The sequence below is a fragment of the Phyllobates terribilis genome, unplaced genomic scaffold (assembly GCF_046119375.1).
Source record: "Phyllobates terribilis strain yellow unplaced genomic scaffold, ASM4611937v1 Scaffold_3__8_contigs__length_932513732, whole genome shotgun sequence".
Classification (NCBI taxonomy): domain Eukaryota; kingdom Metazoa; phylum Chordata; class Amphibia; order Anura; family Dendrobatidae; genus Phyllobates; species Phyllobates terribilis.
This window is the reverse complement of record NW_027362763.1, coordinates 892091715-892119314: the sequence shown is the minus strand read 5'-3', so window position 1 is coordinate 892119314 and position 27600 is coordinate 892091715. Positions and strand designations below refer to the sequence as shown.

Genomic DNA, 27600 nt, shown 5'->3' with positions numbered 1-27600 from the left:
TCTATATTTTCTCTTAAACTCAATAATATTGCTGGGCAATAATTTTAGAAAAGGCAAAATAACCTTAAAACTGCTAATTTATAAAAATAAATACTCTCAGTAATTGTGTTGTTGTGAACACTTTTGTAATGTATTTCAATTCAGGAAATGCAGAAAGAACTCCAAACCCAACAGTCCAGTATTGATACCACACAAGAGAATCTCAACACGCTCTGCCGGCAGTTTAGGTCTACAGAACTTGAAGTCATTGGGGCTGCGGTGACCGGTCTAGTGAAAAAGTATGAAGCCACCAACCAGCTCTGCCTTAAGACACAAGCTGCTCTTCAGGAGAAGTTGGAAAAACAATTTACTGGTAAATACACCATGCTTATTTAGTGCAAGTAAAATATTTTTTTTGCTCTATTATGTGATTTTAGAAATATTATTACTATTCTCTGTACTCTGGTAGGACCAGATTGCCTGTAGCAGTCTTTTTAGGTCCCATGTTGCTGCTGCTCTCCAGGTCAACTGTGTAGTAGCTGTACCTGTGCTGCTCCTAGACCAGACCTCCGGGCTTCTGAAGAAGCCTAAAGGGTTTGTCTTATATTGATAACCCCTTTTCTAAAAACAAGTACAGGTTCTGGCTCCTAGACTAGGAGTGGATGTGGACAGGCTCAACTATCTCTTACATTCTGGTAATCTCGGCCCCACTCTTAGATGCCTTTAAACTTTAACCCCTTAAGGACCTTGGGTTTTTGCGTTTTCGTTTTTTGCTCCCCTTCTTCCCAGAGCTATAGCCTTTTTATTTTTTGGTCAATATGGCCATGTGAGGGTTTATTTTTTGCCAGATGAGTTGTACCTTTAAACACCATCACTGGTTTTACCATATCGGTTACTGGAAAACGGGAGAAAAATTCCAAGTGCGGTGAAATTGCAAAAAAATGCAATTGCACAGTTGTTTTTTGTTTTTTTTTCTAATCTCCAACCTGGTATGCATGGCACCCCTCATCCTGGTATGCATAGAACCCCTCCATCCTGGTATGCATGGCACCCCTCCATCCTGGTATGCATGGCACCTCTGACCTCCATCCTGGTATGCAAGGCTCCCCTCATCCTGGTATAAATGGCATCCCTCATCTTTATCCTGGTATGCATGGCATCCCACATACTTATCCTGGTATGCATGGCACCCCTCATCCTTATCCTGGTATGCATGGCACCCCTCATCCTTATCCTGGTATGCATGGCATCCCACATCCTTATCCTGGTATGCATGGCATCCCACATCCTTATCCTGGTATGCATGGAATCTTCCATCCTTATCCTAGTATGCGTGGCATCCCATATCCTTATCCTGGTATGCATGGCACCCCTCATCCTTATCCTGGTATGCATGACATCCCTCATCCCTATCCTGGTATGCATGGCACCCCTCATCTCTATCCTGGTATGCATGGCACCCCTCATCTCTATCCTGGTATGCGTGGCACCCCTCATCCTTATCCTGGCATGCATAGCATCCCACATCCTTATCCTGGTATGCATGGTATCCCACATCCTTATCCTGGTATGCATGGCACCCCTCATCTCTATCCTGGTATGCATGGCACCCCTCATACTTATCCTGGTATGCATGGCACCCCTCATCTCTTTCTTGGTATGCATGGCATCCCACATCTTTATCCTGGTATGCATGGTATCCCACATCCTTATCCTGGTACGCATGGCACCCCTCATCCTTATCCTGGTATGCATGGCATCCCTCATCCTTATCCTGGTATGCATGGCACCCCTCATCCTTATCCTGGTATGCATGGCATCCCTCATCCTTATCCTGGTATGCATGGCATCCCACATCCTTATCGTGGTATGCATTGCACCCCTCATCCTTATCCTGGTATGTATGGCATCCCTCATCCCTATCCTGGTATGCATGGCACCCCTCATCCTTATCCTGGTATGCATGGCACAGCAATCCCCATCCTGGTGTGCATGGCACCTCTAAACCCCATCATGCTGCACATAAAAAAAGTAAACATTTCTACTCACCTTTTTTCCCTGTGCTCCAGCGCTGCGTTCTGCTCTGCTGCCAGCACTGATCTCACCATGTGAGCCACGCATGGTGAGATTGACTCGCCCCCTGGGCCGTGGGGTACTTGGTAGCCGGGCCGGTCGTTGAGGCTGGAGATGTCACAGTGGCAGTGACCCGCTCCGTGACCCAGGGCAGTCAATGAAAAGGGGAATGATTTAATAAAGGGGATTTACAGTTCTTTTAATGTTCGTGACACTAACCGTGGTATGTGGCTAAAGGGAGCCGCCGCTGTGGAGCAGGTCCTCTGAAGCTGTTGTTAATGCAGCAGAGTTGGTTCAGCTCTCCACAGGTAGAGCTTAGCTCCAGGGCAGTGTAGATGTTGTCGATATTGAGGTAGCGGTTGTGGTGCAGTGTAGTGCAGGGGGTGATGGCGCAGCAGTAATAATTCACAGAGACAGTGGGGTGCAGTCTTCCGGATTTACTCACAATTCTCACTTTGCTCCTGGTTACAACTGCAGATCATAACTTCCCACGTCGTGCTGCGTTCACCGGGCAGGGGTTCAGCAATCCCTCTGGTATTTCAAGTGTGCCTGATAGGACCCCGTTCTATATGCCCTTCTCAGCCGTCTTCCTGCGCTGGCTCTCACCCTTCTTGCCCTGCGCCTCGCAAACAGTGTCCCAAGCCGGTATCCTCGGATCTTTCTGGGCAACCTGGAGTTCCCTGGATCCTATGTGGTTACCTTTTTGGCGACTTGAGTGCGGATGTGGCAACCACACCCTGAAAGTACAGAAGCCTCCAGTTTCTAGTTGAACTTTGTAATTCTCACTAGTTAGGGGCTGGTCCCCTCTGCGGCTCGATCCCTCCACCGCCTGGTAGATTCGGGCGTACGGGTGGCCTCCAGCACTGCCCGTACCCCTGGATCCCTTCCCTCCCCTCTTCTCAGTCAGTGTCACCTCCTGGGCCTCTCACTAGGCCCGCTCCGCCTGAGCAGAGGTCCTGCAGAGCTCCTGCTCCCCTTACTGTCCGCTTCTGACTGGAACCCTTCTAGATGGTTCCATCCCTTTTTATACACCTGCTGAAGTGCTCCCCTAAACTCCTTCCTCCACCTACACCCACTACATGGTTCCCCCTCTCTTGGTTCCACCCACTCCAGCCAGGGACAGGGCTCAGCCGAGGAGCAGGGCATCTTGCCCCTCCTGCTGGTCTGGAGTAGTGTAGTGTTGGATGCAGGTGTTAGGATCCCGGGCAGCACTCTATCCTTACCTGAGAGTGAGATACCACACCTCTGGGTGAGATGCAGTACCTCTGTGGCGACTGAACCCGCAGGGGCGCCACATACCCCCCTGGTAAAACACAGCACGTCCGCGGGCCGGAACAGAGTGAAACAAGGTTTTAGACATACAATTTTTAGAATGCATTCACATAGAAGAACTTTCACACAACTGTTTCTTCCCTTTATGGGAAGCACATTACTTGAACGTTACATATTTCTTAGCAAGACTTTTTAAAACATTATAAAACTTTCTTCAAGTATATAAAACATTTTTCATATCAAACATTTTTAGCAGGCTACAGCGCGATCTGTAATGGGTGTCCATTCCACTGAACAATGTGCAATTCTGATGAACATGAGGGACTCATCCGAAAACCCTCAACGTAGACCCTGGGCGTAGCTGCAGGGCTTAGGTGATCCAGCTGTTTGACCACGTCTTCAGCCACGCCAAACGGGTTTTTGTTCTGTGATCTGTATAAAACCAATAAGAAGCACCTTAAGAAGTGCTAACTGTATACAGTTTAAAAGTTTTTGGCTGTTCACAGTCCACAACCTATCGGTCCATGTACCTTAACCGGGTGCACTAAACAAATAAGCATAAACTTTTTAAACACACACTTTTAACTCTGCACTGCTGCTGTACCCTTCCGGGTAACTATATACACACATTTTTAAACAGGGAGTTCTATAGTGGTGCTCCCTCCTGGGGAACACCTGGTTGCTGCAGGCTGACCCAGCCGGGTCATCAGGCTCAACCTGCAGGGGCATATTCCCCTCTACCCGGTGCACACGGAGAGCATACCAGCCCCGTTCCCCTCTGTGCCTGGTGTAGGCGACCTTGTCACCAGGGTCGGTGTTGAAAGTGCCTGGGGAAGGAGTTTCCTGCAGGGGGACCAGGAACGGATCAGCGCCAGCAGCGTCTGGGAAAGGGATATCGCTCCTACCTGCTTCCGCGATCGTTTCAGCTCGGCCCAACACCTTCTGGTCCAGGCCTTTTTATACACCTGCTAAAGTGCTCCCCTAAACTCCTTCCTCCACCCACTACATGGTTCCCCCTCTCTTGGTTCCCCCCACTCCAGCCAGGGACAGGGCTCAGCAGAGGAGCAGCGCATCTTGCGGCTTCTGCTGCTGCCGGGCGATCGCGTGTGCCTGCTATTAAAGGGCATGACTAGTCACCCCCTCTCCACGCCCATGGGGAAGCAGTGAATATTCATGCCTTTTAGCAGCGGGGACATTGTAGGCTGCAGCAGGCGGCTGCTGCCTCCTGTGCCCCGCTCCTCCACCTCTCCCTCTCCCCCCACAGTATATATATATATATATATATATATAGATATATATATATATACACACACACACCACTTACATTCGGACTATAAGACGCACCCCCCACTTTCCTCCAAAATTTTAGGGGAAAAAAGTGTGTCTTATAGTCCGAAAAGTAGGGTAATTATGTAAAAATCATACAATGTGATTTTCTGCTTTTTATTTTTAGCTACTGTCTCTCACAGGTGAAGTGTACCTATGATAAAAATTACAGACCTCTCCGTTCTTTGTAGGTGGGAAAACTTGAAAAATCGGCAGTGTATTAAATACTTATTTTCATCACTGTATACTGTTTGTGTTGTCAGACACAGCCTCTTACTGGCCCATAAGAGAACAAGTGAATCCCCTGGTAGACCACTGTGCAGGACTTGGCCCCCCACAGAAGCAGTGATTGGCACAGTACACTTAATGTAGTATTATTGTAGCCATCATTCATTTAACAAACTAGCCAGTTTATTATATAAGAGCATAGGCGAATTTGTGAATGTGATCAGATAATTTCGCTTGCAGCATGTTGGAGTGCCCATGTTAGTGATGGGTCCCTGGCACCCCAGTCCAACACAGGTTGGACACAGTGAGGCTCCTGAGTTCTATGTCTGGGTTAGTTATTTTTTTGCATTGTTGCCTACTGCTGTAAGCCATAAGGAACCAGACCCACTGAAGAGCACTGAGGCAGGACTATATATATACTGTATAATACATTGCAATTCAGAAGTATTAACGTCAGATCATGGGATCACATGTTCAAGTCATATAAAAGAATTACAGAATTTACATTAAAAATATCAAATTAAAAATTGATATCTCATAAAATGTTTACGGCAATGAGAAACGTTAAAAATAAAATATATATATATGTGTCTTTGGTATTGCTGCAACTGTAATGTCCTGTGCTCTAAAATTAACTATGTATCAAGTTATGTGTCACGCATAGTAAATGCTGTAAAAATTACATTTTTATTGTTCATAATTGGTTCATAACAAAAAAAAGAGAGTTGTCTGACTTTGATCATAATTACGGGTCCAACTCTTCAATGCAATGCTCTCTGATTTTCATATTTGTTTAATAAAATCTGACACAATAACCAAACACTGATGAAAATCAGTCTATTTTTTTGCTTATGAGTAAAATTAGTGATATCTGAATGAATCCATAACGAAAAAATCCAGGACGAGTTACTGTTCCCTCCTCCCCCTATAGATAATTACATATATTTAATACACTATTTTGTATCAAATTAGTACTATTAGCAAAAAATCACAAAATAAGGCTCCATATGTCTTTGAAATTCAGTGATTAAAATGTTTAAATAATTGCTATGATATTAATCTACAGCATTTCTTCAAGTAATTAAATAAGATTTTATGCTTAGCTATAGAGTTGGTGTGAGCTGACTTGCAGGTCTCTGTCCATTGGCCACATCAGTAATCTCTGGATGGGAGCCCTGAACACTGCCTCTTACCTGATGGTATCCGCGGCTCTTCTTTTGATTATCTGGCCTGGCGCGACGTTGTATGTGCATCATGCTTCAACAATGACCTCACGACATGCTAATTAATAGAAGATGCCAGAAAGTAGGAAGCAGTTGTCAGTTCACTTGTCCAGTGGTCACAGATTACTGATGTGACTGATGGACCGGGTCTTGCAAATAGTTTTGTGCCACCTCTAGTTAACAATGAATGATGTGAGCACAGAAAAATGTTTCCCATCTTAAAAAGTGTATACAACCCCTGGCAAAAATTATGGAATCACCGGGCTCGGAGATTGTTCATTCAGTTGTTTAATGTTGTTGAAAAAAAGCAGATCACAGACATGGCACAAAGCTAAAGTCATTTCAAATGGCAACTTTATGGCTTTAAGAAACACTAAAAGAAATCAAGATAACAAATGTGGTACTCAGTAAGAGTAATTTTTTTCAGACCAAGCAGAGGGAAAAAATTATGGAATCACTCAATTCTGAGGAAAAAATTATGGAATCATGAAAAACAAACACATAAAAGAATAATCCAATATATCACTAGTATTTTGTTGCACCACCTCTGGCTTTAATAACAGCTTGCAGTCTCTGAGGCATGGACTTAATGAGTAACAAACAGTACTCTTCATCAATCTGGCTCCAACTTTCTCTGATTGCTGTTGCCAGATCAACTTTGCAGGTTGGAGCCTTGTCATGGACCATTTTCTTCAACTTCCACCAAATATTTTCAATTAGATTGAGATCCGGACTATTTGCAGGCCATGACATTGACCTTATGTGTCTTCTTTCAAGGAATATTTTTCACAGTTTTTGCTCTATGGCAGGATGCATTATCATCTTGAAAAATGATGTCATCACCCACAAACATCCTTTCAATTGATGGGATAAGAAAACTGTCCAAAATATCAATGTAAACTTGGGCATTTATTGAAGATGTAATGACAGCCATCTTAATGATGGCTTATGTTTAGCTTTTCTGTATGTACTCCTATTTCCTTTAGGCGGTTTCTTACAGTGCAGTCACAGACATTGACTCCAGTTTCCTCCCATTCGTTACTCATTTGTTTTGTTGTGCATATTGCTTTAAGTTTCCGATCTTGACGCTTTGATGTCTTCCTTGGTCTACCAGTATGTTTGCCTTTAACAACCTTCCCATGTTGTTTGTATTTGGTCCAGATTTTAGACACAGCTGGCTGTGAACAACCAACATCTTTTGCAACATTGCGCGATGATTTACCTTCTTTTAAGAGTTTGATAATCCTCTCCTTTGTTTCAATTGACATCTCTTGTGTTGGAGCCATGATTCATGTCAGTCCACTTGGTGCAACAGCTCTCCAAGGTGTGATCACTCCTTTTTAGATGCAGACTAACAAGCAGATCTAATTTGATGCAGGTGTTAGTTTTGAAAATGAAAATTTACAGGGTGATTCCATAATTTTTTCCTCAGAATTGAGTGATGGTCTGAAAAAAATTACCCTTACTGAGTACCACATTTTTAACCTTGATTTCTTTTAGTGTTTCTTAAAGCCCTAATGTTGCCATTTGAAATGACTTTAGTTTTGTGCCATGTCTGTGATCTGTTTTTTTTCAACAACATTAAACAACTGAATGAACATCCTCCGAGCCCGATGATTCCATAATTTTTGCCAGGGGTTGTATAAGTTTAGTGTTAGCCTATATGTCAACTGAAATGGGACTGAAACACTACAACTTGAATACAAAAATCAAGGCCTCAAACAAGCAAAAAAACATTAAAATACATAAGTAAAAACATTTTCATTGCCTCAATGCAGGGTGACGAGAAACAAAACACTTATTCTGGCCACCCGAGGAAATTTCTCAAATTTCTTTCAATAAAAAGGTTGAAGGGTTGAATGTGAAATGCTGTCAGAAGAACGACGCAAGATCTGGCTGTATATTTGATTATAAAGAAAGAGTTTGGAATCAGAATTGATTGAGTCCATCAATCCTGAGATCTCATTGCATCCAGACATTCAACACTTGTACATTTTATTATTTCAGAGACCATAAATAAATTTGATGAGTGGCTTCGAGAAATAAAAATAGAAATTAAAGGCTCTTCAGATTGGTCTGGAGACAGCAAAACTTTGGAAGGCAAGATACAACAGTTGCAGGTAAAAGAATCTAATGTGATCGAAATAAAAGTACAAAATCATTTTAATGTTATAATTTGGAATAACATAAAATATTGTTTAATCCTTTCAACCCAGGAAATACTGGACTCCATTGGTGAAGGTCAGCACAAGTTAGATGCTGCTACTGAAGAAGGAGAGAGGCTTTATTTTTGTTTGCCCAAGGCAGCTGTGCTTAGTATTCAGGAGAGGATATCTAACGCTGAGAAAGAATTCCAGAGCTTCAAGAAGCAATGTCTTAAGGACAAGCAGAGTCTTGAAGACTGTGTCTGTGAGCTTGGAAGGTAAGTCCTTACAATGCACAATGTTTTGTAAGATACATTTGTACTTGAATACACTTTTTAGAATTATTTTTTAATATGTTCCAATTGGGCAGCTGGGGAATCAAAGAACATAGTGCAATGGGTACACAAATTTTGAATCATTGGTTGGGAAATGGGAGACTGCATTGAAAATGGAGTATAAATCTGAAAGGGCACAATGTGGATTGTGAGATGGCCATGCATGCTAAATATTGATGTTGTCTGCTTATGTTTTTTTGTGGCTCCATACTCTTATACGCTTAGAACTTACTGACCAAACCTGGCAATCTCTTGACTAGTAAGACTTTTTATACATCTGGTTTTTAGCTGACATTGATGCTGTACGCTGAAAGGATCTCTTAACGTATACCTCAGATGGAGGTATGCAGAGAGTGTACATAGTGAATCAGTGGGATATGTTACTCATAGGCTCCAATCAAGGTCTTGAGATGAGATAAGCATCTCTCCTCTGGGGGCAGTCTGAGGTGTCTCATAAAATGAGATCCCTCTGAGATTCCTACCTTAAAAAGCTTTGGTAATGCTGCATTGAGCAGTTTGGGGTTTGGAAAGTCACAGGAGGCAGCGCTGCAGTTACTCATTAGTTTCTTGCGTTGTCTCTGAAGATGTCCCGGATCCATGGTAATAACTGCTGTTGGAGAGGCGAGTGCAGCGCAGGCACATTGATTCTATTGCTTCTATCTCCGCCGCCGTAGCTTCGAACTGTGAAAGAAGACGTCAGGGGGGTGGAGATGAAAACAGTGAGTGACACCAATGCTGCGCAACAGAGCTTCTAGCACCGCCCTCAAATGAATAGTCATCAGGGGACAGTGATGGAAGCAGTGAGTGACAGCAGTGCTGCCTTCTGATGTTGATTTGTTTGAGGATGGTTCTAGAAGCTGTGGACGACACTGGTGTCACTTACTGCTTTTATCTCTGCCCCCTGGTGACATCTTTCACAGAAGCTAAGGCAACGGAGATAGAAGCAGAGAGCCGGAGCTACACTCATATCTCCCGCAGCTTCTGTTACCATGGATCCAGGATGTCTTCAGAGGGCGGTGGTGCAAGAAACTGTAGTATAAGTAACTGCAGTGCTGCCCCCTGATGGCGTCCTGTTCCATCCAGGAAGGGCGATAGACTTTGCAGGAAAGTGAGTGCAGCCCCAGCCTCCTGTAATGTCCTTTTTGAGGCTTCTCTCAAATGAAATGTCACATTAACTGCAGTAAAAAAATACATGTATGTATTAACAGTATGGGGAGAAGTGTAGGGTATTGTATAATAAAGCTAATTACAAATGTGGTTAGGGTGTAAAGATAGATATTTAGAGATGATATTGTAGCTTCCAGACCACCCCTTTAACTTCTGATCTGTGTTTTATGTTCCGTTGTGAAATATAAAATACCTATAAGAGATTTCCAAATCATTGCTTTCTTATTTTTTGTTATTTTTTACATTGTACACAGCCTTCCAACTTTTTGAGAATTGGTATTGTACAAACTTTAGTGTTTTTTTTTCCACCACTTAAATATAAAAAATATCTATTAAAATTTGGTATTATCGTTATCGTACTGACCAGAGGAATCTTTTTTCCAGATCATTTTTACAATACAAAGAATGGTATGAAAACATAATATAAAGTTGGAATTGCAATTATTTACTGCAAGTTTTTATTGCATTGTTGGGAGTGGCGCAATTTCAGTTTTCAACCTTAGGTAGCAGGAAAGTTAGAATTGTCGCTGGCGTTGATTGTTAAAAAATGTGCACCTTACTGTATACAATTTTTATTTTGTAATATCTGCACATGTTAGTGTAGTACACAGTATTTTTCTGTGAAATAAAAAAGATGTATCCAGAGTTATACCGGCCCAGTGTATGCCAAATATTTTTTTGGCATTGGGTACGAGCCTATATGTGAACATAACCTTAGAAATTACATTAGTAAGTCCAGTTAGGTGAATGCTACTAACACAATCCCAGTGTAATAAAATATATATCATTTTATACTTTCAGTTTTGAGGACCAACACAAAAAATTAAGTATGTGGATACATGAGCTTGAGGAGCGAATAAGGACAGAAACTCTTGGGGAGAGCAAGCAACATATCCCTGAGAAGAAAAGTGAGATGCATAAGGTGGAGATGTTCTTGGAGGAGCTACTGGCGGCGCGGTGAGTCAATATGGCTTTTGGACACTGTCAAATTATATGGTATTCTTGGAAAAAAAATCAAAATGTAAATAAAGTTCATATTTGTTAGCATTGATTGCAAAGTCTTGCAGTAAAGACTCACTTTAGGAAATGGAATTAGTTTGACTTTTATTAACTTCATGTCTTAGGGATTCTTTTGAGAAACTTTGCCAGCGAGCTCAAGCATTACATGAAGATGGACGTGGAGATGGACAAGAGGTTCGCCTGTCGTCTCAGCTGAACACAAATTACCAGAACCTTGTTAAAATTCTAAAGGAGAAACTCCGCATTTGCCAAGTGGCTCTTCAAGAACATCAGATTTTTGAAGAAGCTTTACAGACTACCTGGTCGTGGTTGAAAGATATGCAGGACAAATTGTCTACCTCCGAAAGTACAGAGGGCAGTAAGAGTACACTTGAAAATCGTCTACAGCAAGTTCAGGTAAAGATTTATGTGGTTTATCAAATATAATGGCAGAAATGTGCTGTTCTTTACTACAACTTTTAAAATGCAATTCTCAATTTTTTCTTCAGGAAATGCTCTTGGTGAAAGGCGAAGGTGAAGTCAAGTTGAACCTGGCAATTGGTAAAGGTGAACAGGCTCTTAAGAGCAGCAACATGGATGGACAGATGGTAATTCAGATGCAGTTGCAGACATTGAAAGATGTTTGGGGTACCGTCAACAGTACAGCTGCAAGATGTCTCAGGTAAGCTATATGGGGATTATATCACAAATTTAGCAATTCATTTTTGAATAGCACACACGCACTTGTATTCCAAAAATTACCCTTAGCTTTTTTATAGTAGTAGATTCAAAACTGTAGTCAAGAAAAAAGAGACAAGAACTTAATACAATTAAACAGTAAAATGTATAGTATTATTCCCCTATTTTGATGAGTTCACTGCAGGCCAAGGCGAAAATGTGTGGCTGCAAATGATAATCCACATCAATATCCACATGAACACATTTATATGAACTATAATCAGTTAGGTAGTATCAAGGGAAAGACTTTGAACATGGTTCATCAAGACTGGTGTGAAAATCGACAGACACTCCTAATTTATTAAGAGGCAGATGACTCTTAATGAATCAAGAGCGTCTAACAAGTGGTGAGCACCTCAGTGCGCTTCACAACAAATCTTTCTCCAGTCAGGGATTGGAGTAAGATTTCTGTTTTAAAATATACCACAGCTCATCATGAATTAGTTGTGGTGTCATGACCCTGCTGCGCCCCGTCCCTCCCCTGCTCTGCCATTTTAGCGGAGCTGTGAGAAACTGGCATGAAATCGCCAAAAGTCACAAACTTTTTAAATTTGGCGACTTTTCAAAGCTTTTTACTCCAGAATTCTGACTTAAAAGCTTTGATGAATCGGGGTCTAAATCATTGGATCAAATGGGATTTGTTATTATTGGAACATGGCAACAGAGGAGCTGCAGGCATCAGGAAGTTATGGGCAAAACGTATACACAGTGTTATGGTTCGCGCAGGGAATAAGGATTCCAGACACTGAGATTCAGATATGCACATAACCTCCTCATAGAGAAGAGGACAAGGAACTCTAGTGCCACTTATTGGAGTTAGCAATCCTAACAGTCAGTATAAATTCTTTATAGAGTCTTGACATATGAATTACTGTAGGTTAGGAAGACAAACCAGAAGCTCCATTTGCAGACACCTATTTGGGGGTTTTCCCCCTCATCAGTGCAAAGCAGGAAAACTGGTTGGCGGAGTGAGAGGCCTCTGACAGGGGTCTAAGGTGTAAAGGTTCTCCTTGTGGCGAGCACCAAGTTGGCATAGGGAGACTTATTGGCCAAGTCTGAAGAGTCTACTTGCATATTTAAATTCCCAGAGGAGAATTGTATCTCTATAATTCTTTCTGCGCCAGATTGGCACTCTCCACAAGGAGAAACTTTACCTCTTAGACCCATAAAGATTCAACAAATGGCTAAGAGATAATTCTTCTGTCGAGCACTACTTGCTCCAGGCCTTCCAATGGACATATCACTGTGTATTCTCAAAATGTTAATTCAAGGCTTCTTTACATAGATTGACTAAATCTAATTTTTTTTGCTAGAATTTTGTGAAAATTGTCTAAAAATAAATCGCTGTTTAATGACCCCATGTGAATAAGTGCATGTACTTCAAACATTAATAATGAATCAAACTGACTTTACAAATGTTTCATACTCATAAAATGTAATAGTTATTCTTTATAAAATGAAAGCGAATGTACATAAGGATAATTTAATTTTAGTATTGCGAAGCACTGCTCTGGTAACTGGCACAGAAAAACAGTCAAATGAATGGTTTTGTTCACACCAGCATCAAGGGTGACTACATCATACCAGCAGATTGTATTCACTTACAGGGGTTGTCTGGGATTTCTAAAAAAAAATGGCCAGGAGGTGTAAGTGTATTAACATAATATGACCATTACTTACCTATTTAATTAGCCACTGATCCTACACAATCGCTCCAGTCGTCCTCTTTGATTCTGCAGTGATGACTTAACTTTCATCGACTACTTGACAATGCAGCCAAACACTGTCCTCAGTAGAGAGGCTTGCAGGTCATATTGGTCGTAGCGATGATGATTTAAAGGGAATCTGTCACCATGTTTTTGCTACCTAATCTGTGAGCAAAAGAAATGGGGATTGTAACCTTGACCAAAATAAATGTCCCAAAAGCATCAATCAAATGCAAAACCAAGAAGAAAAAAGTGCAAGAACTGAAGTAAATGGATAAAGCTGCAATGTTCCTCTAGTTCTGTGCTACCCTTTTAAAGGGAATTTGTCTTCAAGTTTATTCTTCTCAAATTTAGGGCAGCATAAAATAAGGACAGAGACCTTGTTTCCCTCAATATGTCACTTACTGGGCTGCTTACTGTAGTTTTTATAAAATCACTCTTTTATCCACTGCAGCTACTGCTAGTCCTTTCGTTGAGAAGCTCTGCCTAACCCCATCAACACCACTGAATGACCGCTTTCTGCCTATGCACTGTACATAAGCAAATAACTGCCAGTCAGGGATGTGGGGGGGGGGAGGCGGGTATAGCCAGAGCACATGAATATTGAAATGTACCAAGCAGGAGCTCATCTTCGTGAGAACTAGAAGAGCTCCAACAGAAAAACTGTGTTTTATCAGAACTACAGCAGGAAGCCCAGTAAGTGATACATCAGTGGAATTAATAGCAGCTAAAGCCTGATGACAGAGTCTCTGTAATAGTGACATTTGGAGATTTAAATCTGTGAACACATAATAAAACTCACTGCAATGTTATTATTCTAGTGGCTTAGAGTCTGTACTCAGTCAATGGAATGAATATACAGAGAGGAAAAACCAAATGGAGCAGTGGCTGGAGTCTGTCGATCACAAGCTGGAACAACCCGTCCAGCATCAGAATGGTCTAAAAGAAAAATTTGCACTGCTGGATCACATTCAAGCGATCTTGTCAGACATAGAAGATCATGCCACAACCCTCCATCATCTCATTGAAAAGACGAAGGAGTTACACCAGAAGACGGAGGACACAACCTTCTCAGACAAGGCCCAAAATGAGCTGAAAACCCACTTCAGTGACATCATGACTGTTGCCAAGGTAAGTTCACTTTTTGCTTTCTTTCTTTTTCTTAAATTACATAATAAGTTTATAATTGTCTGAAATTTGACCCATAAAGAGCATAATGTTTGTTGATGAGGAAAATAATATTCACATGGTTATCTGGAAACAAAGGAGTTATTTTAAAGAAACGCCAGAACTTACTAGACTGTATGTTTCAACCAATCTCATATTGTGGTATGATATGAAATACTATCAAGAAAATGCTAGGAAGAAATTAAAATGAACAACTTCTGATCGTTGATATTTGTGTTCAGGACAAGATGAGGAATGTAGAAGACATTGTCAAAGATCACCTGCTGTACCTGGACGCTGTTCATGAGTTCTCAGACTGGCTCCATTCAGCCAAAGAAGAGCTTCACCGGTGGTCTGATGCCTCAGGAGATGCTGCAGCCATTCAGAAGAAAATCGCGAAGATTAAGGTTAGTTATAGGAGTCATATCTTATTAGTTGGTGCTGTATTTGAGTCGACAGCCTAACATTCATCATTAATGCATACACATGGAATCACCAGACTATTTTGCTTAAATGATCACTATACACAGAAAAGTCATAAAAAAAATTTTTTTCAGCATTTTCCTTCTGCATGCTCAGTAATATCTTCCTGCATTGCACATGATTATAAGCAGCTCGACAAGCACCGAAAATTGCACCAAAATTGTGGCGTACGTTTTTGGCATAAAGGCCCCAATTCATCAAAGCTTTTATGTCAGAAAACTGGGGTAAAACACTTTGAAAGATTTTGCGACTTTTGCTGTTTTTTTATGCTAGTCCCGGCCACTGTGCCAAAGTGAGTGTAGCTGGGGCAGGAAGAGGGTGTGGAAGTGCCTGCCCATCTAATTCATTGCCAGCTGTTGCATTGTATATGCCATTCTTAATGAATCAGGGAGAAAATACCAAACTATTGTTTTATAAAAATTGGTGTTTTTGCAACAGCTATTTCAGTTTGATATATGTAATAACTGTTGGACACAGTAATGTTTATGCCTTGAAATGAGGTTTATTGTACTAACAGAAAATGTGCAATCTGCATTCAAACAAAATTTGACAGGTGCATAAGTATGGGCACCTCACCAGAAAAGTGACATTAATATTTAGTAGATCCTCCTTTTGCAAAAATAACAGCCTCTAGTCGCTTCCTGTAGCTTTTAATGAGTCCCTGGATCCTGGATGAAGGTATTTTTGACCATTCCTCTTTACAAAACAATTCCAGTTCAGTTAAGTTTGATGGTCGCCGAGCATGGACAGCCCTCTTCAAATGATCCCACAGATGTTCAATGATATTCAGGTCTGGGGACTGGGATGGCCATTCCAGAACATTGTAATTGTTCCTCTGCATGAATGCCTGAGTAGATTTGGAGCGGTGTTTTGGATCATTGTCTTGCTGAAAGATCCATCCCCTGCGTAACTTCAACTTTATCACTGATTCTTGAACATTATTGTCAAGAATCTGCTGATACTGAGTGGAATCCATGCGTCCCTCAACTTTAACAAGATTCCGGCATTGGCCACACAGCCCCTCCACCAAATTTTACTGTGGGTAGCAAGTGTTTTTCTTGGAATGCTGTGTTTTTTTGCCGCCATGCATGACGCCTTTTTGTATGACTAAACAACTCAATCTTGGTTTCATCATTCCACAGGACCTTCTTCCAAAAAGAAATTGGCTTCTCCAAATGTGCTTTTGCATACCTCAGCCGACTCTGTTTGTGGCGTGCTTGCAGAAACGGCTTCTTTCGCATCACTCTCCCATACAGCTTCTCCTTGTGCAAAGTGCGTTGTATAGTTGACCGATGCACAGTGACACCATCTGCAGCAAGTTGATGCTGCAGCTCTCTGGAGGTGGTCTGAGGATTGTCCTTGACTGATCTCACCATTCTTCTTCTCTGCCTTTCTGATGTTTTTCTTGGCCTGCCACTTCTGGCCTTAACAAGAACTGTCCCTGTGTTCTTCCATTTCCTTACTATGTTCCTCACAGTGGAAACTGACAGGTTAAATCTCTGAGACAGCTTTTTATATCCTTCCCCTGAACAACTATGTTGAATAATCTTTGTTTTCAGATCATTTGACAGTTGTTTTGAGGAGCCCATGATGCCACTCTTCAGAGGAGATTCAAACAGGAGAACAACTTGCAAGTGGCCACTTTAAGTAGCTTTTCTCATGATTGCATACACCTGGCTATGAAGTTCAAAGCTCAATGAGGTTACAAAACCAAAAAAAGTGCTTTAGTAAGTCAGTAAAAAGTAGGTAGGAGTATTTAAAACAAGAAAATGATAAGGGTGCCCATACTTATGCACCTGTCAAATTTTGTTTGAATGCAGATTGCACATTTTCTGTTAGTACAATAAACCTCATTTCAAGGCAGAAACATTACTGTGTCCAACAGTTATTACATATATCAAACTGAAATAGCTGTTGCAAAAACACCAATTTTTATAAAACATTAAGCTTAAGATTAATAGGGGTGCCCAAACTTTTTCATATAACTGTATCTGTGTGTCATCAGTGTTACACGTACTGGCGCCTGGGAAACAGTTGTATAGCTTGCACTGTTCGTAGGCGCCTAGTGCTGAATGCAGCTCACATCATTGTCGCCTGGTCACCCTGAGATCAGCGTGAGCAGACGACAATGATGGGGTGATGGGGGTTGTATTCAGCACCCACAGTGTACATTGTGTATAAAATCAAGAATTAAATAAAAAAGAACAGCATGGGCTCCCGCTGATTATTCACAACCAGCAGAGGGAAAGCCGCCCACTGACCAGGGAAAGGGGCCATTAGCCCAAAATGTTCCTTGGCTACTAATAACAGCTCACAGCTCTTTGATTAGAATTTAATGGCTAGTTTACAAGGGGATCCCAGAAAGCATAATTGATGTAGGGTCCCCCTATAAATTCTAATAAGCAAAGTCTAAACAGACAGCTGTGGGCTGATATTAATAGCCATGGAAGGGACTATGGATATTGGCCCTCTCTGAGGCTAATAAAAACAGCCCTCAGCAGTCCCAGAAATGGCACATCAATAAGATGCGCCAATTCTGGCGCTTAGCGTTGCTTTTCTTACTTGTCCTGGTGCGGTGGAAAGTGGGGTAATAGGGTTGGGGTTGATGTCAGCTTTGTATTGCCAGCTGACATTAAGCCCAGGGGTTAGTAATGGAGAGGCGTCTATATGACGCCCCCATTACTAGCCCCATAGTCAGATTGTAAATTAAAAACATCTAAAGTCCTTTATTTGAAATAATGACACAGACTCCTTTATTGAAATAAACTTTCCCCATCCCTTTTTTTCCACTTTATTTAAGAAAAAAGGAAAAATAAAAAAGCAAACTTATACTCACCTGATAATAATCCACTGAATATCCAGTGTAAAAGACAAAAAAATAAAAAACAACCATATTCCTAAGCTGTCTGACGCGAAGTTAATCCTTATGGAAAACTGTAGGTCCCTCGTCACAATCCATCTCTGGGAAATCTGAAATTCATGACTGAGCAGTGGCAATATGCGACTGCTCAGTCATGAATCCAGGTAGACACTGAGCTGCCTGTGGGAACCACTTCTCTGACTTGTGGTGACGACATTGAGGTTACTGCAGGTCAGTGAAGCTGTGATTCCCACAGGCAGCTGTGACCTCACTGAGCTTAGCACTAGCACCGGGAGAAAAATTCTCCCGCTGCTAGCGCTGAGCTCATTGAGGTCACCGCAGTTCACCCTGAGAAAATTCTCCCGGTGCTAGCGCTGAGCTCATTGAGGTCACCGAAGTTCACCATGAGAAAATTCTCCCGGTGCTGGCGCTGAGCTCATGGAGATCACCGCAGCTCACCATGAGAAAATTCTCCCAGTGCTAGCGCTGAGCTCATTGAGGTCACCGCAGTTCACCCTGAGAAAATTCTCCCAGTGCTAGCGCTGAGCTCATTGAGGTCACCGCAGTTCACCTTGAGAAAATTCTCCCGGTGTTGGCACTGAGCTCAGTGTGCCACACGTATGGAACATATGGACACGGATATCTCCAGTACTGTTTTTTCCAGTACCGGAAATATGAGGATGTGTGAAAGAGGTCTAATAGGTAATGTAAACTTAGACTGAATTTAAAAGTAGGCCAGATTTATCAAGCACCATAAACCCCATGCTGTAATCACTCTCATGCACATTGATTAACATTGCTTGCTGTCAATCAGTGTGTTGGGGAGTGATTACAGTGCTCACTGTATAGTTAACAGTGGCAGTAGTAGCTCTGATTGCTGGAAGCGAACAGCTGCAGGGTGAATATACTTCTTTTTCTCCCTGCAGCCGCTTCTCCAAAAAGCTGTATATACAGGATTTAAATGCTGCTTACCTTTAGATTTACTTTACACCTGAGGGTAAATAGCACTTTTGGATGTGACAGGTTTCCTTTAAGTAGATTTAGGCTTTTGTTCTTTACCATAGTGACTTAGTTTGTTGTGCTGAAACCAGATTGTCCACCTATTTCTTCTCCTCTAGGAGTGATTTCATTTCTTAAATATATCTTACATGTATTTAATATATCTTTAATATAGTAAAAATATATATATTTCTATATGTTATAATCTTTTGTAAGATTTCACCCTGCATATTTTTTTTGCCGTTTGTCTTTTGTTTCATTTTGGGTAAAGTATGTGTCAGGAGTATTAAGATCTATGGCTTGCATCAGGCAGGTGAATATATGGTATATTGAATTTTTTTGGATCTGCCTAGAAAAAAATTGTCCTGTGATTCCCCTTTTTTTGTCCCTGATTCCTGGATTGTCCAGGTATTCCTGAAAGATGTTCATCCTGTTTGCTCAGTTAATATACCACGCACATGTCTATACTGGAATCAGCAGCCTAATTTCAGGGGTGATTTTTTGACTGACATCTAGCAAATGTCTTTGGTCATTTTCTTTTTGTGTTGTCATGGGACCAATCAATGGGAATGACCACAAACTCCTTGACCACGTTACATGTTACCCTTCCGCTTCTGTAGGACGTAACGCTGCATTGTATGAATCACTTCAATTAACTGTTTACTGGTTTTGACAGAACTTTTCCTTCTCCAGCAGGCAGATGTAAACCTTGTCAGCCTTCCCGCAGTTCACAGGCTGAAAACAACTTTGGTCTCTATAGTGATGACTTTTTTCCATTCCAGGAGCTGATGGATTCCAGACCGACTGGAGCTGAACGCCTGAGCAGGGTTGTGACTCTGGCTCCTTCAGTGAAGAAGAACACCACGGCTGGCGGATGTGACCAGATGGAGGCCGAGATTGAAGGCCTGCAGGCAGACTGGAAGCAGTGGGACGACAGCGTCTGTCAGAGTCAGAACACTTTAGAAGCACTTCTAAGTCAAATGGCAATCTCAGAGCAAGAGTTCACGTCTGGGGTCTCCAAGCTGGAAGATGCCGTGCAGGACTTCAGTGTGTTCCTGGGAAAGTGGAGTCAGAAGCTGATGCAAGTGGAAGGCAAGAATACAGACAAAGAAATAGTGGAAGCTTGGCACCGGCAGAAGGTGACGCTATTCTTACTTCATACTTATTCTCTAATGTGTCTGGGTGAAAATTAACTACTGCTCACCCACAGCTATACAGCTTGTACGTCAGCAAAAGCCGTATTCTGATGGACTGAGCTAAAATGTGCACCATCTATGTAAGACCACATTCAGTGATATAGAGCTTCATCACGACTAAATCAGGAATACATATTGCCGAAAGCTGTAGTATTAGGCCTCATTCAGACATCAGCGACTTTTCACATACGCAAAAAACAGTCCCAGTTTCATCAGTATTTTTCAACCGATTTTCGTCAGTATATGGTCTGCTTGTCAGATTTTACCATCAGTGTGTCATCAGTGATTTTCACGTATAGATAAATTAATGACAAAGTTTCTCCTATCCACTGTAATGTTGATCACGGACAGCACTCGGGCTGCACATGGATATCATCTGTGTGCTGTCCCTAATTCTCAGGGACCCATACATATCATTTTGATCTGTGACGCCTACTCTAAACAAACATGTCTTCAGGATTTTGTTGTGGACTCACAGTCTGTTAAAAACCACAGACGTGAACACTATTATGGATACGTGTGCTGTTAATCAAAACTACAGTATGTGAAAAACGGAAGTCTGAATGAGGCCTTACTGACATTCATCATTTATCACACATGACAACCTATAGGAGCATAATGTGATGTTCTGCTTAAGAGTCTAGCCAACATGGGGTCTTCAGGGACTAGTGATGGTCACCTGATCCTAGATATCCCAGCGTATGTCTTCACTCTGGTTGTCACACATTTCTTTATCTCCAGAGCCCAGGTACTTCTGGTTATATTTAAAAATGTGATTTCCCACTAAGTGGTTTATTTTCACAATTTAGTATGTTAAAAGGGACCCGTCATGCGATTCATGCTGCCCATACTGTGGGCCTGGGTACACGATTGCAGTCAGGTATGTTTTTCTCTGAAATGTTCTGGTGTTTCAGATGAAATATACTTTGAAAATCATCTTTGCAAGTCACAACACTGCTAGATTATAATGATCGACCGATCTCTGTCTGTACATGTGAGGGAGAGACCTGTCAATCTCCTGCAGCGGCACCAAACTAGTCTGGTCTGTGGCTGTGGTTCCCAGCCGGATCTTTATAGTATAGTTTCTCTGATACACTGGATCGTTTCATAGAATAATATAACTGGCTGCAATTGTGCAGTCAGTGAGATTGATGATGATGAGATTCATGATTTAGGCAGCATGAAGCACCTGACAGGTTCCCTTTAAAAAGTAAATCAGTACATTTTTGTAGTACAGAGCTGTAGGTAATAGATATACCAGGGGAGGACATTGTCAGCAAAATGCTCAATGTGTGGACAAAGATGCATATAAATACATATTACATACATGCCACTGACACAGAGGACACATGGGAGGAGATTTATCAAGTGTCAGAATTCTGACTCAATTTGTATAAAAAAAACTGTTATGGCTTACACCATATTTATCAGACGTTTTTTGGCACTTTCTGTAGCTTGCTTGACAAAAGGGTGTGGCCATGCTGAAAAGGGGTATGGCTTATAGGAAAGGGGGCGTGGCTTGCTGTGTGACACTACATTACATTGAATCAGTGCCTTCTATTGAACCCATCCTCTGCTCTGAGTGGTGCTCTCCTATCTCCAGAGCTGTGCTTTTCACAGAGGTTTTTTGAGCGATCAGTGGGGTTCTCGGGATCCGGCCCTCATCAATCTGCTCGTAATTAAGAGGACAAATATATACAGCAAATTGTGTCCAAGGTTTAGTTACTTTTTAAGTGTAGATATGTACTAAACTTCCAGTCTGTGTGATGTACAGGATACAGGACTTTCCCTTTAGCAGTTATTGAGATCAGTGAGCGCTAAATGGAGAGAAACAATTTTTTTTTACATTCACATTATTGAAAAAGTCGTCTTATTCTTCATGAAGTGTGGTTTGAATTCTCCAGCAGTGCACCAAAAATTGTACGGGCTGTACGGGCTTTGTGCGCCAGGCTGCGCTGCATCCTTGAAATCATTGCTTCATGTGTCATATTTATGATCCTGTGAAGATGAATCTTAGCTGCTTTTGTTTGCGAGTCTATAACAAGCAAACTGAAAATGGAGATATGCCTGAAAAGCCATAGTCTTGGTGTAAATCCAAACAAGCCAGAAAGAGTTATTATTCACTGGTCTGATTTTGTATATTTTTAATTGCAGGAGGCCCTGAGTTCTCTTACTGAAGCTGAACATGTCACAGATGACTTAAAAACCCAGCTCAATGACCTTTGCAAATTTTCAAAGGATTTAAGTGTATATTCTACAAAAGTATCTGCTCTAATTATGGAATACAACAGGTACAGTATTATATTAGATCTTCTTTCTCCGTACATGCAGTGATACTCTACTACTCAGTATCTATTAAAGAGAGCCTATCAGTAAGATGAAGGCCACCAAACTGCATACATCAACCTGCAGGTCTTTGAAATATAACTCCATGGACACCTTTATACTTTTTATCTGTTGCTGTGTTCCCGAATAATTCAAATTTTCATGCATATGCAAATAATATGTTAAGTGCTCTGGGTGTGACTAAGCACTTAATGAGCTGCTGCCTCCTGAAGTTATTTTCCATTGCAGCACCAGCATCTTTAGCTTGATTAATAGCTCGTTGTCGGAGTTAGGACCCAGGAAAGGAAATCAGGCCATGAGCTATAGAGCCTGGTGCTGGGCAGGGAAAGACCAGTGAAGCAATGGCTTATTTGCATCTGAATTAATGTGCTAATTAATCGGGAATGTAGCTACAGATAGACAATATAGCGGCCTTGATGGATTTACATTTCAGAGACCTACGTGTCCATATTTGCAGTTTGTGGGAGTTGATCGTACTGACAGATTCCCTTTAAGTCTAGATTCATATTGAAAACTATGTACATTTCTCCATTTTGTAATATACAGGGTGGACCAAAAGTAGGTGGCCAGAAAATAATAAGATTTATTTTGATTTATATATTAAATTCTATTTACTAACACAAGCATAACTTTAACAATTAAATTTTATTCTGAACAATAATACAAAAGCCCTTAAATTTTATCAACGCAGGTGCTCAAACTGTTTTCCATTCCAATTTGCCCAGCTTTGAAGTCTGCCTCTTACGCTTCAACAAACTTTTTTGCACAAGTCTCTTTGGGTATTAATTTCTTGAAATGCATCTCTTATGTAATTTTTCAAATCACTGACACTTTTTGGGTTTCGACTATAAACTTTGTCTTTGAAAACTCCCCAAAAGAAAAAATCCATTGGGGTCAAGTCTGGTGAACGTGCCGGCCAATCAAGTGGGCCTCTTCGGCCAATCCATTTATTAGGAAATGTTTCATCAAGATACTCACGGACTACTCTTGAATAATGTGGAGGGGCCCCATCTTGTTGGAAGTAAAGGTCATTTGAATTAGGCTGCTGCTGTAACTGGGGAACAACTTGATTCATTAGAATTTCGAGATACTCATCTCCTGTGTCTGCTCCATCAAAAAATATTGGTCCTAAAACACCAAAACTTGAAATACCACTCCAAACATTGACTCCAGGCTCATTTATTTGTTGCTCTAATGTTAAATGCATGTTCTCATTATACCAGTAAATACAATTATGTCTGTTAATATGGCCGGATAATTTGAAAGAACCTTCATCACTCCACATAATCACTTTACACCATGTTTGATAAATCTCCCCCTTCATAACCTTATTACACTTTCTGTCCACCTACTTTTGGACCACCCTGTATATTGTATTCATGGGGTATTTATTCTTTTGATTATTATTATTATTGTTTTCTTATTATTCTGATATTTCAGTCATTATTACTGACCTTATTTTTGTTATCTTATCTGCTGTCGTTTATTAAGCCTTCACTTGCAAACTTCAAAAGGTTGTCAAAGTAAGGAACAGATTTTGCAGCAGAGGTTCAGGACATCTATCCGGGATTTCCAGCAGTGGCTAGTCAATGCAAAAGTGACGACCGCCAAATGCTTTGATACCCCTCAAAGTATTGATGACGCATCAGCAAGTCTTCAGAGGATTCAAGTAAGACAGCATTCACTATGTTTTTTTACTGCAGCTATTTCCTACACAATATCTTGTTATTACATAGGGGATATTTACATTGTAGATATTTATAGCATATGAATGATATGGTCTAAATGTGAAGGTTCCTCTGGGATTTGTGTAGTGGTTTTAGAAACAGCCCAACTTGTCGTTACTCCTCTTGAAATGAATGGAGACCTCTTCTTTCATTGCCTGCCTTAGGGGTCTGGAGACTGTGATTCTGGGATTAGTTGCTAATAGATGTGACGTACACCTGTCAGCACCATTTCTATTTCTTACATCTGAAAAGTTATGGTTAATGTGGATACATGTTACTACATACCGGTCTAGCTATTGGACTGTTGTATCACTTTTGTATCTATTGTATCCATATATCAAGAAATTGCTTAGGAGGTCAGGTCAATCTCATTTTTTAGTGCCTGTATGTGTATACATGGTAACTGTTGAAACTCCTTACCTTTCTCCAGGAATGCCTTTCTGAGAGTGAAAGCGGTCAACAGAAATTACAGACGGTGACATCAAGGGGTGAACTTTTGTGTAGCATAATGCCTGAAGAACAAGTGAAAACTATCCAAAAGAAAGTCTTTGCTGCAAAGGAAGATTGGAAGAGTTTCATTGCATCACTACATATGAAGGAATCCGCCTTAGAGGTAATGTTGACACTAGGGTTTTGGTGATGTTTAAGCTATTCATGTAGACAGACTCCTTGTAGAAGAAGTCAAGGATAATCCAGGGTAAGAAATGATCCTTTAAGTCAACTTTGACCAAAGATCCACCAGCACCTGAAGCGCTTCAGTAGGAGTGTAGTGTTCTGCACACTGTTTCCTTATTGAGTTTTCTTATTGTCTTTGGAATTAATGCTTGTGCTGGATTATACTTGACTACTTCTGTGATGGCTGCATGCACCAGAGTGCAATATTTTTCTCCTGGGAGCAGGGCCAGTTTTACACAAAGTGTGGCCCTAGGCAAAAATTAAAAGTAGGCCCCCAAGTGCTAACTTATTGCACCACTACACAAAAACATTTATGACGCATTTACACAAGCTGATTTCAGACTGTTAAATGAGAGCTTTGGTGCTTTTCCCCCTGCCTCTTTATGCAAGCTGACAAAGGATGATGGGGACAGAATGATTGCTAATATGATTGCTCTATCCCCATACAGTATCATGTTATCTGCAGCACATCCTATGTTTACGCTGGGCAATATGCTGCCGAAAACCATGATTTTTGATCAATGATCCAATCACCCATTGTGCTCCTTTGTTGGGAGATTGCTAACCTGTTTACACCTATGATCGCTCACCTCTGCAGCTGTTGAAATTATAAATGTAGATGCTACATATACTGCATGTTTTAGACACACAGTGTAGAAAACATACGAGGCTCTTTCTTTCACTTCAGTTCCTCCATACTCCGGCAGGCTGACGGACCTTTGGTCACATGACCATGATATCACCAAAGGTCCTAGTACACTTCTAACCACGGAAACTGCACTGATAAGGTAGGGCTATCATTATCAGTGCAATTTCTGGTTTGTAAAGTCCAGGAGCCTTCTTAGGGATAGGAGCCCTGGGCACTTGCCTAGTTTGACATCCAAAATATCCTAGCACTAGCTGTGTTTAGTCGTTTGCAAAATGAAAGAAATGATCTGATTCCTTTTGATAAATTTTTTTATCTTTTTTATTATGCATAATATTTTATGTATGCATTGTTCCCCACGTATCTTTTTTAATGTAGAATGTAAAAGTTCAAATGAGAGATTTTGAAACAAGCGCCAAACCAGTGCAAGAATGGCTGACAAATACTGAAAGGATAGTGCAAGATAGCAATAATCGTCTCCATGACCTGCCGTCTAAGAGGAAGGAACAGCAGAAACTCCAGGTAAGTCAGATCGTTCATCTGAGGTCTTTCCTTAAAAAACTGCAATGGACGTTTGCTTGTTTTTGTTCTAACAAATCTATTTCTTGAGCCATGTGCCTCTTTATTAATACCAATTACCGCATTTGCTGTCTAGTCACGTAATGCTTGTGTCAGCCATATAACGTATTTAACGTGCATTGTATCTTGCTTTTTGTGGCATGCTTTTTCTGTACTGTTTCAAATATGCTTGTGCCCTCTAGTCTATCCTAGAAGAAATAAGCTGCTGTGAGCCACAGATCACCAGGCTAAAAGAGAAGGCTCAACAGCTAAGGGAAGGCCAGTCTGCCAGCAAAAGCTATATGCACAGGGTTTCCCAGCTGTCTTCTCAGTACCTAGCACTAAGCAATCTAACAAAGGTAATGTCTGAATGGGCTTTTGGCATGGACTTTGCACAATGCTATGTTTTCTTCTTTTGCTTTCTTATGGCTAAATCCTTTCTCTACAGTCACATGCTTTAACATACTGTTATAGACTTGGTAAAGAAAAGAGTGTTAAAGGGTTATTCCCATTATTCCCATTCTCAACCATTCATGGCTGAGATGGCAATAACTCCCTTCAGCCCTGACCACTACAGATGGAGTGACAGAAACAGCTGAGAAAGGCCGAGTTACGTGATTTCCGTAACTCCGATACAATTGTGCTACACTGATGCCGGGGACTTACAGAAGCAGTGCCGCTCAGCCCATCTCTGCTGTTTAGGTTGCGTCACCTCCAGTGGCCGGAGCTGGTGTTTTTCTACCTTACCATGAAAAGTTGAGATGGGAATAACCCTTTAATTATACATGAATGATAATGTCTAGAGTTTTTTTTAAGTCTTTTTGGCCTATTCACTATCTTTTTTTTAAAGATGGCTGCATTATCTTATAGGTATTTGTATATACCGAACTGCACTACACTTTTATTATGTTTCTTTACAGAAGGCTACTGGATAGAAACCTAATCACCGAAACTGCATAACTGCTGACAAGACAGATACATCCACTAAGTAATTAGACACTATCACTAATAAAAGTGGAAAATAAATATTTTTTGTTTCCACTTTTATCAGTGAAAATGGATGGAAGCCTAATGCAGTTATTAATTTTACTTGCTTATATACCGCCATTAATTCCACAGCACTTTACATACATTATCATCGCAATCCCCTTTGGTGCTCACAATCTACATTCCCTATCAGTATGTCTTTGGAGTGTGGGAGGAAAGTGGTGTACCTATAAGAAACCCACACAAACCCAGGGAGAACATACAAACTCCTTGCAGATGTTGTCCTTGGTGGGATTTGAACTTGGGACCACAATACTGCAAAGCAACAGTGCTAACCACTGAGCCACCATGTTGCCCCATTTATGCCTGTTTTAATTTGTTTTCTAACTACTTTCTTCCTAATAAGAGGTGCATATTGTATTTTGCCACTTTACATAGTAACTTTCTGAGCTACAGTTGATTAATGCTCTGAGAGTTCCTTGTAAAGTAGTTTATAATTATGAAGACATAATGGAAGTCATTTAATAACTTCCACCTTTAGGAGAAAATGTCAAGGATGGATCGCATTGTCGTAGAGCACCAGCAGTTTTTCCAGGGACTGACAGATCTCCAAGACTGGATAAATGATGCCATTCACCTCCTGCAGACGTACTGTCATCCTACTGCAGATAAAAGTGTCCTGGACAGCAGGATGTCAAAGCTGGAGGTGACTATGTTTTGACTTAATTGGGTTGCTGGTTAGTCTAGCCTCAGTGCTCTTCAGTGG

At 41.2% G+C, this 27600-nt stretch overlaps 1 protein-coding gene across 18 annotated transcripts in view; it reads left to right on the top strand.

The window, feature by feature from the left end:
* The window catches only part of SYNE1 (spectrin repeat containing nuclear envelope protein 1), a 613834-nt gene that overhangs the window by 368727 nt on the left and 217507 nt on the right, over positions 1–27600 (top strand). For 17 of the 18 annotated variants that reach the window (XM_073672712.1, XM_073672713.1, XM_073672718.1 and 14 more), the window contains 15 exons: positions 145–352; positions 8109–8221; positions 8318–8523; positions 10549–10704; positions 10872–11163; positions 11256–11428; positions 14012–14321; positions 14600–14764; positions 19482–19838; positions 22050–22186; positions 23733–23910; positions 24399–24581; positions 25668–25811; positions 26051–26206; positions 27376–27540. In XM_073672712.1, coding sequence (XP_073528813.1) covers positions 145–352; positions 8109–8221; positions 8318–8523; positions 10549–10704; positions 10872–11163; positions 11256–11428; positions 14012–14321; positions 14600–14764; positions 19482–19838; positions 22050–22186; positions 23733–23910; positions 24399–24581; positions 25668–25811; positions 26051–26206; positions 27376–27540 — 2943 coding nt within the window. The remainder of the gene's footprint in view (positions 1–144; positions 353–8108; positions 8222–8317; positions 8524–10548; positions 10705–10871; positions 11164–11255; positions 11429–14011; positions 14322–14599; positions 14765–19481; positions 19839–22049; positions 22187–23732; positions 23911–24398; positions 24582–25667; positions 25812–26050; positions 26207–27375; positions 27541–27600) is intronic. The other variant, XM_073672722.1, reaches the window with a different exon arrangement.